The 12,950-nt window shown below is 47.3% G+C and overlaps 1 protein-coding gene across 4 annotated transcripts in view; it reads right to left on the bottom strand.

Annotated features, from left to right (window-relative positions):
• The window catches only part of LOC115127966 (5'-AMP-activated protein kinase subunit gamma-1-like), a 30,749-nt gene extending 23,636 nt beyond the window's left edge, over nucleotides 1-7,113 (bottom strand). For 2 of the 4 annotated variants that reach the window (XR_010462378.1, XM_065014937.1), the window contains exons 1-7: nucleotides 6,786-7,110; nucleotides 5,466-5,502; nucleotides 3,821-3,933; nucleotides 3,351-3,432; nucleotides 1,715-1,773; nucleotides 835-880; nucleotides 329-383 (exon numbers count right to left, since the gene is read on the bottom strand). Coding sequence is in view for 3 of the 4 variants with exons in the window: in XM_065014937.1 (XP_064871009.1) it covers nucleotides 329-383; nucleotides 835-880; nucleotides 1,715-1,773; nucleotides 3,351-3,432; nucleotides 3,821-3,933; nucleotides 5,466-5,502; nucleotides 6,786-6,803 (410 nt within the window). In the remaining variant the exon portion in view is untranslated. Of the gene's footprint in view, nucleotides 1-328; nucleotides 384-834; nucleotides 881-1,714; nucleotides 1,774-3,350; nucleotides 3,433-3,820; nucleotides 3,962-5,465; nucleotides 5,503-6,785 lie in introns of all 4 variants that reach the window. The other 2 variants (XM_065014939.1, XM_065014938.1) reach the window with 2 other exon arrangements.
• Between the last annotated feature and the right edge of the window lie 5,837 nt (nucleotides 7,114-12,950).

Genomic DNA, 12,950 nt, shown 5'->3' with positions numbered 1-12,950 from the left:
TCGAGAAGGTACGGCACCACTAGTTACCTGGAGTCAGGTGTGATACTAATCAGAGTATGGTTGGACTAGGGGCTGGAGAAGGTAAGGCACCACTAGTTACCTGGAGTCAGGGGTGATACTGAGCAGAGTATGGTTGGACTAGGGGCTCGAGAAGGTAAGGCACCGCTAGTTACCTGGAGTTAGGTGTGATACTAATCAGAGTATGGTTGGACTAGGGGCTCGAGAAGGTAAGGCACCACTAGTTACCTGGAGTCAGGTGTGATACTGAGCAGAGTATGGTTGGACTAGGGGCTGGAGAAGGTACGGCTGCAGAGGCACCGCTAGTTACCTGGAGTCAGGGGTGATACTAATCAGAGTATGGTTGGAGTACTTCAGCAATTCCTCTGGATCATGGAGCAGGAGGAAACACAGAGAGAGAATGTAAACAAGACTTTGAATCAATCAAATGTATTTCATAAAGCCTTCTTTATATTACAGCAATTGTTTCAAAGTGGTTTTATGGATACCTAGACTAAAACCCCAAGGGGATTCCATTGTGCCATCTATTTCTAGGTAGCTACAGGTTAACAGTCACCTCTACAGGTCTACAGTCACCTCTACAGGTATACAGTCACCTCTACAGGTATACAGTCACCTCTACAGGTATACAGTCACCTCTACAGGTCTACAGTCACCTCTACAGGTGGCTAGTCACCTCTACAGGTCTACAGTCACCTCTACAGGTCTACAGTCACCTCTACAGGATTATAGTCACCTCTACAGGTTTATAGTCACCTCTACAGGTATATAGTCACCTCTACAGGATTATAGTCACCTCTACAGTATTATAGTCACCTCTACAGTCTTCTATCTTGTGCTCCTCCAGTTCGTAGATCTCTACCTGGAAGACACAAGTGTACAGCAGGAGGTTTATATCTCCAGGAACAAGGTTGGAGTTTAAACCTACAGGAGGGTCTCTCTCCAGGAACAAGGTTGGAGTTTAAACCTACAGGAGGGTCTCTCTCCAGGAACAGGGTTGGAGTTTAAACTCTCCAGGAACAGAGTTTAAACCTACAGGAGGGTCTCTCTCCAGGAACAGGGTTGGAGTTTAAACCTACAGGAGGGTCTCTCTCCAGGAACAGGGTTGGAGTTTAAACCTACAGGAGGGTCTCTCTCCAGGAACAGGGTTGGAGTTTAAACCTACAGGAGGGTATGTCTCCAGGGACAGGGTTGGAGTTAAAATCTCCAGGAGGGTCTCTCTCCAGGAACAGGGTTGGAGTTTAAACCTACAGGAGGGTCTCTCTCCAGGAACAGGGTTGGAGTTTAAACCTACAGGAGGGTCTCTCTCCAGGAACAGGGTTGGAGTTTAAACCTACAGGAGGGTCTCTCTCCAGGAACAGGGTTGGAGTTTAAACCTACAGGAGGGTCTCTCTCCAGGAACAGGGTTGGAGTTTAAACCTACAGGAGGGTATGTCTCCAGGGACAGGGTTGGAGATAAATACTCCAGGAGGGTATCTCTCCAGGAACAGGGTTAGAGAGCCCTGGTATATCGTGTGAGACACACATATATACCATACAACACAGCGGTATACTGTGTGAGACTAGTGTCTAGTGAGACATTAGCAGGGTCCTATATAACTTCTACTTCTGTGGTCCTGCATTACAATGAGCTTCCTGCTTTGTACTCCAGCTCCAGTAATCTGGATGCCAGGTCCAACAACAACAGATCACTCACCAGAGGAGACTGCCAATACCGGTGGAGAATGTTGATAAAGTCTGTGATGGTCAGCATACCTGGAAGGATTTAACGAAGGGAAAGAACGAAGCTTTAAATGGGACTAAACTATGTTGTAGGTAGACAGACAGACAGACAGACAGACAGACAGACAGACAGACAGACAGACAGACAGACAGGCAGGCAGGCAGGCAGGCAGGCAGGCAGGCAGACAGACAGACAGACAGACAGACAGGCAGGCAGGCAGGCAGGCAGGCAGGCAGGCAGACAGACAGGCAGGCAGACAGGCAGGCAGGCAGGCAGGCAGGCAGACAGACAGACAGACAGACAGACAGGCAGGCAGGCAGGCAGGCAGGCAGGCAGACAGACAGGCAGGCAGGCAGGCAGGCAGGCAGGCAGGCAGACAGACAGACAGACAGACAGACAGACAGACAGGCAGGCAGGCAGGCAGGCAGGCAGGCAGACAGACAGACAGACAGACAGACAGGCAGGCAGGCAGGCAGGCAGGCAGGCAGGCAGACAGAGACAGGCAGGCAGACAGACAGACAGACAGACAGAGACAGACAGACAGACAGACAGACAGACAGACAGACAGACAGACAGACAGACAGACAGACAGACAGACAGACAGACAGACAGACAGACAGACAGACAGGTTCAATCATCCTGTATGAGGGCCCGTTGACATTCTCAGTGGTGCAGCTGTGTATAAATAACCACAGAAAGGGGATTATAGGATTCTGTCCCAGACAACACCCTATTCCCTATAGAGTTCTACTTCTTTGACGAGGGAACAGGGTGCCGTTTGGGATGCAGAATAGAGGACAAGTCCCACTAGACACTGGAGCTCAGGTGCTGTACTATAGTTAGATCTCTGGCACCAAATTCTGCAGAGGGGATGGATCTGGCTCTAACCCAGAAAACAGCCCAGGGCTAAGGTCCAAATGGAATCCCATTCCCTATATAGTGTGCAGGGCCCCTGGTCAAAAGTAGTGCACTAACGTAGGGAATACGGTGTCATTTTGGGACGCAACCTAATCCAGAAACCAGACCAGCCGGGTGGGAAGGGTGGAACGGACCCGGCCCACTTGCCTTTCAAAGGTTTCTTGAAAGGCCAGCCAGCAACGACCCAGCATGGAGCCAGCATTGGTCTAGCTAATTGATGATCTGCATTTAATCATATCAACACCTCTGTTTATAACCCTCCCAGAGACATGGAGGGATGTTTAGTAGCCTCACAAGGGATTTATATATTTATAAAATACTTATTCACAGGAAACACAGTTAGACGTGAATACAGAGAGACGTGTAACCAAAACCGCAGATACGCAGCAGTAACTTACACCTTTTCAAACCATCCGGCACTTACTTTATGGTTCAACTACGGTCTAATTTCAGGGACCCTAACCTCTGAACCCAGACAGTCGCCTAGCTGATCCCCAAGCAGGGGAAGCGGAGTTGGGTTCTTGGGGTTTGAGAGGAATGCTGCATTGATATTACGGGGTGTCTGTCTGTAATCTGAGTCTAAACTCATAGCTGACCCATTGGACTTTAAAGGTTAGATAACAGATTGGGAAATGCTCGGGTTCCAGGTTACCTCAGGTTCCAGGTTACCTTAGGTTCCAGGGTTCCTTACCTACAAAACACTGCAGCTTGTTGTCCCACAGCGGCGCCGCACGAACACCGTTCGCCACCAGAGCAAAGAAAGCTTTTTTTACCTGAAACACAACAAAAAAACACAGAAACTCTGATACGCTGGTCGTGTCTGGTCGCTCATTGCAAAGACATTTCAGCGATTCCAATTTAAGACAAAAAAAAAACAGAAACTCTGATACGCTGGTCGTGTCTGGTCGCTCATTGCAAAGACATTTCAGCGATTCCAATTTAAGACAAAAAAACCCACAGAAACTCTGATACACTGGTCGTGTCTGGTCGCTCGTTGCTATGTTGCAAAGACATTTCAGCGATTCCAATTTAAGACAAAAAAATATTCTATCCAATGTAACTCACAGACATACGTGCATACGGGTGGTGCCTCTGGGAATTAAACCCACGAAAAAACATGGCAGTGTTGAAGTTGAGCTTTTGGGGGGAGCTAGAATGTACCTGCAAGGTGGTGTCGAAGATGACCAGTTTGGAGCTGGTTGGAATGGCGTCGTAGCAGCAGTGGTTCCTCATGAACTTGGTGTAGACGTTGGCATCTGGGGCCGAGGCTGGGGCTGCAGGGAGGAACAGGGGTGGAGCACCCTGCCACGGGTCTGTCAGTGTCCTGACACAGGGCTTCTCTAACCTCACCCCGAAGAAAACCTTAACCCCCCCAACCATGGATTTGATCCATTCGAGAGTCAGTATGTCAACAAATCGTCAAGCCCTAGGTTATGTTAATGAGGTAGTTCAGGGTTAGAACAAAAAACTGTGCAACCTTGGTGGGTCCCAGAGAAGAGGTTTCAGATCCACTGTCCTAACACACTCTCAGAGAGGCTTTTTCACACTACCGAGCCAAACCGAACCAGGCCAGGCCAAACCAAGGTGTACAGAACTGGCCAGGCCTGGTTACACATCCACCGTAGCAGCTGGGACCGTGCTGAAGAAGGACAATGTGAAATATGAGTGGAGCCAGGACAGGTTGGTTCTGTCGGCACGGTAGAACCAGGACAGGTCGGTTCTGTCGGCACGGTAGAACCAGGACAGGTCGGTTCTGTCGGCACGGTAGAACCAGGGCAGGTCGGTTCTGTCGGCACGGTAGAACCAGGACAGGTCGGTTTTTCGGCACGGTAGAACCAGGACAGGTCGGTTCTGTCAGCACGGTAGAGCCAGGACAGGTGGGTTTGTTTCGGTACGGTAGAACCAGGACAGGTTGGTTTGTTTCGGCACGGTAGAACCAGGACAGGTCGGTTCTGTCGGCACGGTAGAACCAGGACAGGTCGGTTCTGTCGGCACGGTAGAGCCAGGACAGGTGGGTTTGTTTCGGTACGGTAGAACCAGGACAGGTTGGTTTGTTTCGGTACGGTAGAACCAGGACAGGTAGGTTTGTTTCGGCACGGTAGAACCAGGACAGGTTGGTTCTGTCGGCACGGTAGAACCAGGACAGGTCGGTTCTGTCGGCACGGTAGAGCCAGGACAGGTGGGTTTGTTTCGGGCACGGTATAACCAGGACAGGTTGGTTTGTTTCGGCATGGTAGAACCAGGACAGGTGGGTTTGTTTCGGCACGGTAGAACCAGGACAGGTGGGTTTGTAGAACCAGGACAGGTTGGTTTGTTTCGGCACGGTAGAACCAGGACAGGTTGGTTCTGTCGGCACGGTAGAACCAGGACAGGTCGGTTCTGTCGGCACGGTAGAGCCAGGACAGGTCGGCTCTGTCGGCACGGTAGAACCAGGACAGGTGGGTTTGTTTCGGCACGGTAGAGCCAGGACAGGTTGGTTTGTTTCGGGCACGGTAGAACCAGGACAGGTTGGTTCTGTCGGCACGGTAGAACCAGGACAGGTTGGTTCTGTCGGCACGGTAGAACCAGGACAGGTTGGTTCTGTCGGCACGGTAGAACCAGGACAGGTTGGTTCTGTCAGCATGGTAGAACCAGGACAGGTTGGTTCTGTCGGCACGGTAGAACCAGGACAGGTTGGTTCTGTCGGCACGGTAGAACCAGGACTGGTTGGTTCTGTCGGCACGGTAGTGTGAAAAGGTCTGTCTGGTATAGCAGCAATACAACAGTATCGATACAACAACACACACACTAAACACATGAGAGTTACCTATCTCCTTCATAGTGAGACCATCCATGAAGGGAACCTGCACAAAGACAGAAGATTCTATAAATACTTGTTCTTCAACTCCCTATGCGTGTCTGTGTGAATTTCATGTCATTTGAGTTACATTTCTGGGTTGAAGATGCATATCTGCATATCTGATGGGCACAGAATATCTCACAGTTGAGCTCACAGAATATCTCACAGCAGAGCTCACAGAATATCTCACAGTTGAGCTCACAGAATATCTCACAGCAGAGCTCACAGAATATCTCACAGCAGAGATCACAGAATATCTCACAGCAGAGCTCACAGAATATCTCACAGCAGAGCTCACAGAATATCTCACAGCAGAGCTCACAGAATATCTCACAGCAGAGCTCACAGAATATCTCACATAAGATCTCACAGTAGATCTTGCAGAGTAGAACTCACAGAGTAGAACTCACAGAGTAGATCTCACAGACATTACCCAGTCATTAAAAACATAGATACATGGGTTTTAAGTAAGAAGCAACATAACAGTGACTTATTTCTATAGATGTGCAATACTTGGCATGGTATGTACTGTATGTACTGTATGCCAACTCATATAGTGTGTTGTAAGGACATACATTGTGCTTAGTTTAACCGTAAAGCAGTCAGGTGTGAGGGTTGCCACACAGGGCCAGGAAGCTAAATACAAAACAAGAGCTTGTCAACACTGTCAACAGAATGCCTTGACACATATCAAGCAGGGACTGAGAGCTACAAACCAAAGGAATGTATTGGGTTAGAAAGAGACAGGGTCTTAGCAACAGCTAACAGTTAGCTAACAGCTAAGAAATTTAGAGCCCGTTCCAGTTCTCTGAACTATGTCCCCCCCCCCCCAAAAATGAATGTTGTTCTCGTTTCAAACTCATCGAACTAGATTTTCATATAAAGCTTGGCTTCTTCTGCTTTGATGCAAGACAATGTCTCCATGAAAAGGGTGAGAGAAAAATGAGTGAAGTATTTGACTTCGCAGCTTGCAATTCTCTGGAGACCGGGATTGTGACGCTTGGCACTTCTACACTTGAGGTTAGAAGATGTAGGCTACGGTATCAACTTTGATAATATTTCACAACGTGCTAACAGTTCAACAACAACAACAAGTATATATATTTACAACAGTCTACTGTACTGGTGTCGTCTACAACTGTAGCAGACCTAGATTCTCACAGTGAAGCAGTCTTCAGTTCCTAACCATCCATGTAGGCGTGCAGCTGTCGTAAAACCTGTTTAACACACTCACACAACAACATGCTTCAGGAGGACAGGTGAGAATGTTCTGCTTCATTGCCTTACCTCATGGGAAGAGTCCATGGCTCTGAGGCTGAAGAGAGGAGAGGCTGGGCTGGATAGAGGGAGAGGAGTGGACGGCGCAGGCTGAGAGAGAGACGGTTTTACTGAGAGGCTGGGCTGGATAGAGGGAGAGGAGTGGACGGAGCAGGCTGAGAGAGAGACGGTTTTACTGAGAGGCTGGGCTGGATAGAGGGAGAGGAGTGGACGGAGCAGGCTGAGAGAGAAACGGTTTTACTGGGGCTGCTCGTGTCACCTCCTGAGCATGATCCAACTGTGCTCCAGTCCCTGGGAGCGGCGGGGACTAAATTGGGAGCGAGGGAGCGGACTGTGGCATGAGGGGGACTGTCAGAGGGAAGGAGGGGGGGGAGATAATGTGTGTGTGTGTGTGTGTGTGTGTGTGTGTGTGTGTGTGTGTGTGTGTGTGTGTGTGTGTGTGTGTGTGTGTGTGTGTGTGTGTGTGTACAAGTCCGTAGACCAGCCCTGCAATAAAAAGGGCAAGAAAGGCTACAGGGTTAGCAGCAGGCAAGGAGATCAGTGCTGCTGAGACAGACAGAGACAGGCAGAGACAGGCAAGGAGATCAGTGCTGCTGAGACAGACAGAGACAGGCAGAGACAGGCAGAGACAGGCAAGGAGATCAGTGCTGCTGAGACAGACAGAGACAGGCAGAGACAGGCAGAGACAGGCAAGGAGATCAGTGCTGCTGAGACAGGCAGAGACAGGCAGAGACAGACAGAGACAGGCAGAGACGGGCAAGAAGCAGCAGTGACTCAGCTTTAGATAGGTGCTGCAGAGACAGACAGAGACAGACAGAGACAGACAGAGACAGGCAGAGACGGGCAAGAAGCAGCAGTGACTCAGCTTTAGATAGGTGCTGCAGAGACAGGCAGAGACAGACAGAGACAGGCAGAGACAGGCAAGAAGCAGCAGTGACTCAGCTTTAGATAGGTGCTGCAGAGACAGGCAGAGACAGACAGAGACAGGCAGAGACAGGCAGAGACAGGCAGAGACAGGCAAGAAGCAGCAGTGACTCAGCTTTAGACAGGTGCTGCAGAGACAGGCAGAGACAGGCAGAGACAGGCAGAGACAGACAGAGACAGACAGAGACAGGCAGAGACAGGCAGAGACAGGCAAGAAGCAGCAGTGACTCAGCTTTAGACAGGTGCTGCAGAGACAGGCAGAGACAGACAGAGACAGGCAGAGACAGGCAGAGACAGACAGAGACAGACAGAGACAGACAGAGACAGACAGAGACAGGCAGAGACAGGCAAGAAGCAGCAGTGACTCAGCTTTAGACAGGTGCTGCAGAGACAGGCAGAGACAGACAGAGACAGGCAGAGACGGGCAAGAAGCAGCAGTGACTCAGCTTTAGATAGGTGCTGCAGAGACAGACAGAGACAGGCAGAGACAGGCAGAGACAGGCATTGATCCAGATGGTATTGGTGTTCGTTTTGTCTACCTGCATTTCTTAAAAGTGTATTAAAATAAACAACTTAGCGATTACATTCACTATCAGTTTTAAAAAGCAAGTGTTTTGGCATCATTACGTTTGCTAAAAGCCGATTGAAGCTGCTTAAACTAAATGTTAAAGGACATAACTAATATCTGATCAAGCCATTTAGAAATGAGTAGATCAATCAAACAATAGCACCTGGAAAACTAAACATGTCAAGTTCAACACTACAGAAAAATAACGCTCAGTAAAATGAAACTGAAAGCTGACAACTAAAAAATAAAAAAAAGCGATGACTGTGCAACAACTGGTGTCCTCTTCAACATGTCTTACTTTGTAACTTGTATGGCCTCTCCGGGTGTTAGAAGTTCCCTGCCATGACAGATGAAGCTATTTATACCTACCGTGACCTGACGCTTGTGTGCCCAGTGCCAAATGGCACCCTTTTAGCTATGTAGTGGGATAGTGCTCTGGTCCAAAGTAGAGCACTATATTAGAGCACTATATTAGAGCACTATAGTAGAGCACTATATTAGAGCACTATATTAGAGCACTATAGTAGAGCACCATATTAGAGCACTATATTAGAGCACTATATTAGAGCGCGATATTAGAGCACTATATTAGAGCACTATAGTAGAGCACTATATTAGAGCACTATATTAGAGCACTATATTAGAGCGTGATATTAGAGCACTATATTAGAGCGCGATATTAGAGCGCGATATTAGAGCACTATAGTAGAGCACTATATTAGAGCACTATAGTAGAGCACTATATTAGAGCACTATATTAGAGCGCGATATTAGAGCACTATATTAGAGCACTATATTAGAGCACTATATTAGAGTACTATATTAGAGCGCGATATTAGAGCACTATATTAGAGCACTATAGTAGAGCACTATATTAGAGCACTATAGTAGAGCACTATATTAGAGCACTATATTAGAGCACTATAGTAGAGCACTATAGTAGAGCACTATATTAGAGCACTATATTAGAGCACTATATTAGAGCACTATATTAGAGCACTATAGTAGAGCACTATATTAGAGCACTATATTAGAGCACTATATTAGAGCACTATAGTAGAGCACTATATTAGAGCACTATATTAGAGCACTATATTAGAGCACTATATTAGAGCACTATAGTAGAGCACTATATTAGAGCACTATATTAGAGCACTATAGTAGAGCACTATATTAGAGCGCGATATTAGAGCACTATATTAGAGCACTATATTAGAGCACTATATTAGAGCGCGATATTAGAGCGCGATATTAGAGCACTATATTAGAGCACTATATTAGAGCACTATATTAGAGCACTATAGTAGAGCACTATATTAGAGCACTATAGTAGAGCACTATATTAGAGCACTATATTAGAGCACTAAATTAGAGCACTATATTAGAGCACTATATTAGAGCACTATAGTAGAGATTAGGGTGCAAGTTGAGACTCATGTACTCTGTAATATCCCTGTCTCACTCACCAGGACATGGAATGGCACCGCAGAAGCAACTGGACAGGTTTATGTGGCACTGAAAAATAGAGAAGAATACAAAAAAATGCTTAAATATAATTATTGAAATACATTTATTTTTTTATATTTTTTTTTACCTTTGACATATTTGAAGGATATAATTTAATAGCAGAGGCTGCATTTGCACAGACCCACCAACCGGGAAGCCAACTTAACTAAAAGGAGGGAAAATTAACATTTGAAAAGATGATGCCCACAGCGTACCCACAGCGTACCACAGCGTACCACAGCGTACCCACAGCGTACCCACAGCATATCACAGCGTACCCATAGCGTACCCATAGCGTACCACAGCGTACCCATAGCGTACCACAGCATACCCACAGTGTACCCACAGCATACCCACAGCGTACCCACAGCGTACCCACAGCGTACCCATGACGTTGCACAACGATTGAAGTCAATAAGCCAATAGTTTTAGTCAAAAGTATTTTTGGGGGGGAAGTGGGGACATAGAAACAATGGCGTGTTCCTCCACTATGAGATGGCGTGTTCCTCCACTATGAGATGGCCTGTTCCTCCACTATGAGATGGCCTGTTCCTCCACTATGAGATGGCGTGTTCCTCCACTATGAGATGGCCTGTTCCTCCACTATGAGATGGCCTGTTCCTCCACTATGAGATGGCGTGTTCCTCCACTATGAGATGGCCTGTTCCTCCACTATGAGATGGCCTGTTCCTCCACTATGAGATGGCCTGTTCCTCCACTATGAGATGGCGTGTTCCTCCACTATGAGATGGCCTGTTCCTCCACTATGAGATGGCCTGTTTCTCCACTATGAGATGGCCTGTTTCTCCACTATGAGATGGCGTGTTCCTCCACTATGAGATGGCCTGTTCCTCCACTATGAGATGGCCTGTTCCTCCACTATGAGATGGCGTGCTAATACTTTTCAGTTTGGGTTTTACTGGATGGAATGCTGCAAGGCTGTTAACTCATCAGAAACACCTGCTAAAATTCTTCCCCCTTTGCAAGTAGCGACTGAGCTGAGCCAAACAGATTTTCTCCGAAGCCAAACACTTGGCCGCTTGAGAAAATTAAAACACGGATGTTGTTGCACCACTTTTTCTACCAGAGAATATAATATCATATATATATTATATATACATAAACATAATCCATCTGAATAAAAACAATATATATAAATATATATACATTCATCTGATCACTTTATAAACGGAATAAATGAGTAATATGATTGCAACCCTGCTCCCCCGTCGCTCCAAGATGATTGGTTTAGCCCACTTAAGGGTTGGTTCATGACTACACACTCCCCCCCCCCCCCCCCACCACCACCACACCCCACCTCTCTTCTGAGCTGCTGCTACTCTGTTATTATCTATGCATAGTCACTTTAATAACTCTACCTACATGTACATATTACCTCAACACCGGTGCACCCCGCACATTGACTAAGTACCTGTACTCCCTGTATATAGCCTCCACATTGACTCCGTACTGGTACTCCCTGTATATAGCCTCCACATTGACTCTGTACCTGTACCCCCTGTATATAGCCTCCACATTGACTAAGTACCTGTACTCCCTGTATATAGCCTCCACATTGACTCCGTACTGGTACTCCCTGTATATAGCCTCCACATTGACTCTGTACCTGTACCCCCTGTATATAGCCTCCACATTGACTCTGTACCGTAACACCCTGTATATAGCCTCCACATTGACTCTGTACCGGTACTCCCTGTATATAGCCTCCACATTGACTCTGTACCTGTACCCCCCTGTATATAGCCTCCACATTGACTCTGTACCGGTACCCCCTGTATATAGCCTCCACATTGACTCTGTACCGGTACCCCCCTGTATATAGCCTCCACATTGACTCTGTATCGGTACCCCCTGTATATGGCCTCCACATTGACTCTGTACCGGTACTCCCTGTATATAGCCTCCACATTGACTCTGTACCATAACACCCTGTATATAGTCTCCACATTGACTCTGTACTGGTACTCCCTGTATATAGCCTCCACATTGACTCTGTACCGGTACTCCCTGTATATAGCCTCCACATTGACTCTGTACTGGTATCTCTGCCCGAGATTGCATAGCAGTTCAGACGTCTTTTGTCCTCGTCTTGTCGTGTCCTGTATATATATATATTTACAACTTTTTTCACATACATTTTATTTTTATTTTCCATCAACTCATCTTCAATACACTCTCCTGCAACCTGCCTCACCAATTGATATGTATAAATACGTATTATTTACCTCAAATCTGCAATCCTCCAAGAAGCTAGCCAGAAGCTAGCCAGAAACTCCAAGAAGCTAGCCAGAAGCTAGCCAGGAGCTAATCAGAAGCTAGTTAGCTTCTTTACTGGCAACTCGTTAGTATTTAGCTAACCACGGTTTGTGGTCATCAGCTATCCTTTAACTCGAAAATCTATCGCCAGTTTTGTACGGCGCAGCGCGGCTCGGAACGGAACATACCGGACCGATTTTTCTCTCCATGTCCCTGGATTTCAACTGCTCTCTGGACATTCACTCCCGGATCTCACAGCTAGCTGGCTGCTATCCGTGTGTCTATCTGCTTTCGTCGATTCCGGAGCAAACATCAATTACTCCGGAGCTAGCCAGCTCCGTCAATCACTCCTGAGCTCCGTCAATCACTCCTGGGCTGCAGTCACCTATCCGGACCCGTTTTACTGCCTACGCGGAGCCCCACCGGGCCTTCACAACTGGACTGCCGACGTTATCTACCCGAAGGAGATCCGGCTGGCTCCTCCGTCGCGACGTTACCTGAATGCCCATCTGCGGCCTGCTAACCGTTAGCTGTCATACCGGCTGCTCTCAGAATAGACAATCGGACAATTTATTTATTTTTATTATTATTATGTTTCTTCTTGGGCCTCTATAACTATATCTATTGTTTTTATTTTTTGTTGTTGTGTGATTTGGACTAATCCCCTCTACAACACGGAACTCCACTAATCTACTGACGGAACGCAAGAGGTGGCTAACAACAGACCTCCATCCTATGCTAGCTTGCTACCGATGTCCTGGCTAGCTGTCTAAATCGCCGTGACCCCAAACCAACCTCTCCACTCCCTGGACCCTTTTGATCACTCAACTAAGGATGCCTCTCCTTAATGTCAATATGTCTTGTCCATTGCTGTTCTGGTTAGTGTTTATTGGCTTATT

This window comes from Oncorhynchus nerka, unplaced genomic scaffold, assembly GCF_034236695.1.
Source record: "Oncorhynchus nerka isolate Pitt River unplaced genomic scaffold, Oner_Uvic_2.0 unplaced_scaffold_1901, whole genome shotgun sequence".
In the NCBI taxonomy this organism is placed as follows: domain Eukaryota; kingdom Metazoa; phylum Chordata; class Actinopteri; order Salmoniformes; family Salmonidae; genus Oncorhynchus; species Oncorhynchus nerka.
The sequence above is the reverse complement of the archived record's forward strand: the minus strand, read 5'-3'. Positions and strand labels throughout refer to the sequence as shown.